Below are 7,378 nucleotides of genomic sequence, written 5' to 3'. Positions count from 1 at the left end.
TATAGTTTATACTAGTGGTGTCAGACAGACAGGACAGACAGACAGAGAGTTGTATACTAGTGGTGCCCGACAGATAGACAGACAGACAGAGAGAGAGTTTATACTAGTGGTGCCAGACATATTAGACATACATACAGTTTATACTAGTGGTGCCAGACAGAAGACAGACAGATATTATACTATGGTGCCAGACAGAAGACAGACAGACAGGAGAGAAGTTTATACTAGTGGTGCCAGACAGATAGACATACAGACAGTTTATACTAGTGGGCCGACAGATAGACAGACAGAGAGTTTATACTAGTGGTGCCAGACAGCAAGACATACAGACAGTTATACTAGTAGTGCCAGACAGATAGACAGACAGAGAGTTATATCTTAGTGGTGCCAGACAGATAGACAGACGGACAGACAGAGAGTTTATACTAGTTGGGTGCCAAGAGCATGACCAGACAGACCACTACTTTTTATCTTTCCCTTGCACAATGTGTGTTTGTGTTGTGTGTGTGTGTGTGTGTGTGTGTGTGTGTGTGTGTGTGTGTGCTGTGTGTGTGTGTGTGTGTGGTGTGTGTGTGTGTGTGTGTGTGTTGTGTTGTTGTGTGTGTGTGTGTTTGGCAGTGCTGCCTCTGTGTAAAGAGTGTCTACCAGGCCACAATTCAATCCTTCTGTTTCCGCATTGGGAGAGGGGAGAGAGGGAGGGGGGGGGGGGGAGAGGGAGAGACAGAGGGAGGTGGATGAGACATGAGGGAGGGGGGGTGAGGAAGAGCGAGGGGGAGGAGACAGAGGTGAGGGGAGGAGGGGGGAGACAGAGGGGAGTGTCTGCTCTGCGGACACAAAGGGTCTGAACCCCTCTCACTATCCAGCTGGAGAATACAGGCTGTCTCTTTGTTTAAAAACGTCATTTCTGTGGGGCCGGTGCCAACATTCCTGTCAACATAAACACTGTTCCCACCACTTCTCACACACTCTCTCTCTCTCACTATCTCACACACACACACACCACACACCCACAACACACACACACACACACACCTACACACACACACACACACACACCACACACACACACACACACACACACACACACACACCACACACACCACACACACACACACACCCCACACACACACACACACACACACACACACACTCTTCGCACAAGAGCACTCATCCCCCAGCTCCCTCAAAATGCCCTCAATGTCAATCAAGAGGAAGAATAACCAAAATGTGGCGCGTGCTGGCCAGCTTCTATACTATATGGTGGGCTCTAGTCTCTAACCTGGCTTGCTGCCAGCTTCTATACTATATGGTGGGGCTGTATCTCTAAACCTGGGCTGCTGACCAGCTTCTATACTATATGTGGGGCTGGTATCTCTAACCTTGGCTGCTGGCCAGCTTCTATACTATATGTGGGGCTTGATATCTCTAACCTGGCTGCTGCCAGCTTCTATACTATATGTGGGCTGCATCTCTAACCTGGCTTGCTGCAGCTTCATTTTACTATATGTGGGGGCTGTATCTCTAACCTGGCTGCTGCCATTCTTCTATACTATATGTGGGGAATGCCATCTCCTAACCCTGGCTCTGCCAGCTTCTATTAAAAAAACTATATGTGGGGCTATGTATCTGCTAACCTGGCTGCTGCCAGCTTCTATACTATTATGTGGGGCTGTATCTCTGAACCTGGCTGCTGCCAGCTTCTATACTATATGTGGGGCTGTTCTCTAAACCTGGCTGCTGAACAGCTTCTATACTAGTGTGGGGCTTGTTCTCTAACCTGGCTGCTGCCAGCTTCTATACTATATGTGGGGCTGTATCTCTAACCTGGGCTGCTGCCAGCTTCTTATACTATATGTGGGGCTGTATCTCTAACCTGGCTGGCTGCCAGCTTCTATACTGATATGTGGGCTGCATCTCTAACCTGGCTTGCTGCCAGCTTCTATACTATAGGTGGGGCTGATCTCTAACCTGGCTGCTGCCAGCTTCTATACTTATATATGTGGCTGCATCTCTAACCTGGCTGCTGCCAGCTTCTATACTATATGTGGGGCTGTATCTCTAACCTGGCTGCTGCCAGCTTCTATACTATATGGTGGGGCTGTATCTCTTAACCTTGCTGCTGCCAGCTTCGTATACTATATGTGGGCTGTATCTCTAACCGTGCTGCCTGCCAGCTTCTATACTTTGTGGCTGTATCTCTAACTGGCTTGCTGCCAGCTTCTATACTATATGTGGGGGCTGTATTCTCTAACCTGGCTGCTGCCCAGCTTCTATACTATATGGGGGCTGTATCTCTAACCCTGCTTGCTGGCCAGCTTCTAACTATATGTGGGGCTGTATCTCTAGAGAAACTTAGAGGGAAAGAGAGACCAGTGGTGATGAGAAACTAGAGGGAAGGAGACCCAGTGGGTGACTGATACAGAAGAAACTAGAGGGAATGAGACCAGTGGTGACTGAGACAGAGAAACTAGAGGGGAAGGAGACCCGTGTGACTGAGACAGAGAACTAGAGGGAAGGAGACCAGTGCGTGGACTTTGACAAACTTAGAGGGAGCGGAGACCAGGTGACTGAGAAACTAGAGGAAGGAGACCAGTGGTTGACTGAGACAGAGAAACTAGAGGAAGGAGACCAGTGGTGATGGACAAATAGAGGAAGGAGACCAGTGGGACTGACAAACTAGAGGGAGGGAGACCAGTGGTGACTGAGACAGAGAAACTAGAGGGAATGGAGACCAGTTGGTGACTGAGACAGATAAACTAGAGGGTAAGAAGACCAGTGGGTGGACTGAACAGAGGAAACTAAGAGGAAGGAAAGGACCACGTGGTGACTGAAGAAACTAGAGGAAGGAGACCAGTGGTACTGAGAAACTAGAGGGAAGGAGACCATGGGTGGACTGAGACAGAGAAAAACTAGAGGGAATTTGAGACCAATGGTGACTGAGACAGAGAAACTAGAGGGGAAGGAGGACCCGTGGTGACTGAGACAGAAGAAAACTAGAGGGAAGGAGACCCAGTGCGATGACTGACAACTAGAGGTAGGGAGAACAGTTTGGTGGACTGAGAAACTAGAGGGAGAGACCAGTTGGTGACTGAGACAAGAAACTAGAGGGAAGGTTAGACCAAGTTGGTGGACTGACAAACTAGAGGGAAGGAAGACCAGTTGGTGCTGACAAACTAGAGGGAGGGGAGACCAGTGGTGACTGAGACAGAGAAACTAGAGGGAAGAGACCAGTGGTGACTGAGACAGAGAAACTAGAGGGAAGAAGAACCAGTGGTGACTGAGACAGAGAGAAACTAGAGGAGGAAGACCAGTGGTTACTGAGACAGAGAAAACTATAGAAGGAGACCCGTGGTGTGAGACAGAGAAACTAGAGGGAATGAGACCAGTTTTGGTGCACTTGACAAACTAGAGGGAAGGAGACCAGTTGGTGACTGAGAAAACTAGAGGGAAGGAGACAGTGGTGACGTGAGACAGAGAAGAAACTAGTTCGGAAGGAGACCTGTGGGACTGAGAAAACTAGAGGGGAAGGAGACCGTGGTGACTGAGAGAAACTAGAGGGCAAGGAGACCAGGGTGTGATAGAAAAACTAGAAGGAGGAGAACCAGTGGTGACTGATACAGAGAACCTAGAGGGAAGGAGGACAAGGTGGTGACTGAGACAGAGGAAACTAGAAAGGGAAGGAGACCAGTGGTTGACTGAGAAACTTAGAGAGGAAGGAAGGACCCGTAGGTGCTGAGACAGAAGAAACTAGGGAGGGAAGGAGACCAGTGGTGACTGAGACAGAGAAACTAGAGGAAGGAGGACCAGTGGTGACTGAGACAGAGAAACTAGAGGGAAGGAGACCAGTGGTGACTGGACAATACTAGAGGAGGGAGACCAGTTGGTGACTGAGAAACTAGAGGAGGTAGACCGTGGTTTACTGAGACAGAGAACTAAGAGGAAGGAGACCAGTGACTGACTGAGAAACTAGGGGAAGGAACCAGTGGTGACTGAGACGAGAAACTAGAGGGAAAGGAGACCAGTGGTGGACTGAGGACTGAGAAACTTAGAGGGAAGGAGACCTGTTAGTGACTTGAGACAGAGAAACTAGAGGGAAGGAGACAGTGGGTGACTGACAACTAGAGGGAAGGAGACAGTGTGTGACTGAGAAACTAGAGGGAAGGAGACCCAGTGGTGACTGGAGACAGAAAAACTAGGAGGGAGGAGTACCAGTGGTGACTTGAGAAACTAGAGGGAAGGAGGACCAGTGGTGACTGAGACAGAGAAAACTAGAGGGAAGAGAGACCAGTGGTGGACTGAGACAGAGGAAACTAGAGGGAAGTTAGGACCAGTCGGTTGACTGAGAAAACTAGAGGGAAGTGAGACCTGTTAGTGACTGAGGGACAAGAGAAACTAGAGGGAAGGAGACCTGTTAGTGACTGAAGACAGAGAACTAGTGGAGGAGACCAAGCCACAAAATCCTGCTGTTACTGTCTCACTGGTAATGTTCCAACAACACTTTTATGGACATTATTTATAGTCCTAACCCCACTGCCTCTTTAGTGTGTGTGTGATACGTGCATGCTGTGTTGATACAGTGCATGGCTGTGATACTATCGGTACGCTGAAAGAGGTTCAGCGCTCGTGTGATACGTGCATGCTGTGTGAAATAACGTGTTGTGTGGTGGATTGTATAGGAACCGTTTCTACAGTAGCATTTCCCTCTGAAATTCTGGTTTATATAGTGTTCACATCCTTAGGCAGTTGTCGGGTACACTATGTGTGTGTGTGGTGTGTGGTGTGTGTGTGTGTGTGTGTGTGTGTGTGTGTGTGTGTGTGTGTTGTGTGTGTGTGTGTGTGTGTGTTTGTGTGTGATAGATGTGTGCAGTTGGCGCATGGTACTCATCCCCGGTATGGTACTCATCCCGGTATGGTACTCACCCCCGGTATGGTACTCACCCCGGTATGGTACTCACCCCCGGTATGGTACTCATCCCGGTATGGTACTCACCCCGGTATGTATCAGTCTGGTTGAGATCTGGTGACGTGGCAGACTGCTGGGGCAGCTGGGGGACTGGCACTTGGTTGGGTCCGATGGGATGGCTGCCACGCATGCCCACGCTKCCATCCTCCCTGTGAGAGCCCACCTGCAGGGAATCAGAGAGAGAGAGAGYGGGAGAAAACGTTAAAGTCAGGACGGGTCCAACTCAAACAAACGTCACGATGCAGACGCAGACCCCTGAATACACACAGCAGCTCTAACTCATTTCCTGTATTGAATAATATTACTAGCTACAGTATGAGTTCACCTTCATAAATAGGATTCATTCATCTAGTAGAAAGAGGAGGAAGGGAAGTGCTACTAAGGTACACAATAGTAAATGTTGGTAGATAGAAGGTGCTCTTTGGTTAAAGGGGTGAATTGGTCATCAAAAAGAAAGGAGGTCCAAGGCACTCTTCATATAATTAATTTAAATGCCTTTAATAGTACGGAATGTTCCATAGAAACAACGTTTATTTTTTTTTACAACTAAAGGCATTTTAATTAATTATATGAAGAGTGCCTTGGACCTCCTTTCTTTTTGACGATTCGTTCATCTATGGAATATTAATACTAGCTATGAGTTCAACTTCACAAACAGGATTCATTCATGTTTTGTCCTTCTTGTCACGGAACATGTTATATCGTAGCATGGCGATCCTGGTACCGTGACAACCTTTATATGTCATTTCCTCCCGTTTATGCGTGCATCAACTATCTCTCCTTCACCCTTCCCTGTGTTCCTTCCTCGTCTCCTGCTCCGTCTTCCCTAGATGTGTACTACTGCTGTTGACCTGCAGAGGGCAGCCTCCCCCTGTGTATCACAGAGTCGACCCAGTCCCAGTCTACACGCACACACACAGACACACACACACACACACACACATTTTTTGCTCAGAAAACTTGGGGGACAAATAAAATCCCCTAATTTGGCATGCGGGGCCCGCCAATTGGGGAACCCAGATCTATTTCCTCTCTCCCATTTTCCTGTCTTTTCCTCCACTTTCACTAAACCTGGATGGCAGTAATAGTGAAGCTGTTCAGATCCGTTCAGGCAGGTAAAATATAAAATGSTCTCTCGTAGGGAACCTCTCTCTCCTCAGCGGAGCTCAGTGATTCCCATCCATCTGTCTACTATCATGTCCGCCAACACAACTGACAATTATCTTAATACCCATATGTTTAATTGTGGGGCTCCTAATTCCCCCGACGGATCCTCTAGATCCAGCAGGGAAAATACATTTTGGCCAACAAGGGTTTCTCTCTTTCTTGCTCTCTCTCTCTCTTCTCTCTCTCTCTTCTCTCTGCGCTCTCTTCTCTCTCTCTCTCTCTCTCTCTCTCTCTCTCTCTCTCTCCTCTCTCTCTCTCCTCTCTCTCTCTCTCTCTCTCTCTTCTCTCTCTCTCTCTCTCTCTCTCTCTCTCTCTCTTCTCTCTCTCTCTCTCTCTCTCTCTTCTCTCTCTTCTCTCTCCTCTCTCTCTCTCTCTCTCTCTCCCTTCTCTCTCCTGCTCTCTCTCTCTCTCTCCTCTCTCTCTCTCCTCTCTCTCTCTCCTCTCTCTCTCTTCTCTCTCTCTCTCTTCTCTCTCTCTCTCTCTCTCTCTCTCTCTCTCTCTCTCTTCTCTCTGTACGGTGTAATACAATTGGAGGACCGGTCTATTCTTTCTCTCTCTCCTCCCTGTCTCTTCTCTCTATCTCCCTGTCTTGTTTGTAATTCCAGCTAAGCCTGACAGCTCAGCTCGAGATGTCAGCTACACCTCCCTTGCTTGATGCAAATATCAGAAAATCGTCGACGCGGTTGTGGGGAGCGTACAGACAGGCAGAGGGCAGAGGAACGCGTTCCAAGCCGGCTGTGTTGTTTGCTCCTCGTCTTTCATCACAAAACAAACCCCAAATGCAAAATGCACCATCCTGGCCAGAGGATAGAAGGTTCTGCATACATATTTAATAAAGTGGTTTTATATTATTTAAAACTCTGCTAATTAGTATGATGATGTGGAGTGGCGGCGGCTTACAAAGAGTGAGGGCGGAGGCTGGGAAGTGTGTGTGTGTTGTGTGGGTGTGTGTGTGTGTGTGGGGTGGGTGTGTGGCTGTGTGGGCGGACTGGGAGATGGGTTCCCAGTGTCGTCCTGTCAATCCTGTGCCACTATAAATCAGGAAGATGGCGCTTCACCAGTCCCCAATGTCTGTCTGTCTGCCTGCTTACTGTCTTGTCTGTTCCGTCTCCTCTGCCAGCTTCCCGTCTGTCTATCTGCCTGCTTCCGTCTGTCGCTATGTCTATTCGTCCTGTATATCTATTCTATCTATCGATCTGTCCTCTGCCTGTCTATCTATCTATCTGTCTCTCTGCCTGTCTATCTATC

General features: G+C 48.5%; 1 protein-coding gene across 2 annotated transcripts in view; it reads right to left on the bottom strand.

The window, feature by feature from the left end:
* The window catches only part of LOC112076284 (transcription factor 4), a 19,678-nt gene extending 14,515 nt beyond the window's left edge, over positions 1–5,163 (bottom strand). The window contains exon 1 of one of the 2 annotated variants that reach the window (XM_070441248.1): positions 4,991–5,163. In XM_070441248.1, the coding sequence (XP_070297349.1) occupies positions 4,991–5,093 (103 nt within the window). In that variant the 5' untranslated portion in view covers positions 5,094–5,163. The remainder of the gene's footprint in view (positions 1–4,990) is intronic. The other variant, XM_070441249.1, reaches the window with a different exon arrangement.
* Positions 5,164–7,378: the final 2,215 nt, after the last annotated feature.

The sequence above is a fragment of the Salvelinus sp. IW2-2015 genome, unplaced genomic scaffold, assembly GCF_002910315.2.
Source record: "Salvelinus sp. IW2-2015 unplaced genomic scaffold, ASM291031v2 Un_scaffold3661, whole genome shotgun sequence".
Taxonomy (NCBI): domain Eukaryota; kingdom Metazoa; phylum Chordata; class Actinopteri; order Salmoniformes; family Salmonidae; genus Salvelinus; species Salvelinus sp. IW2-2015.
The sequence above is the reverse complement of the archived record's forward strand: the minus strand, read 5'-3'. Positions and strand labels throughout refer to the sequence as shown.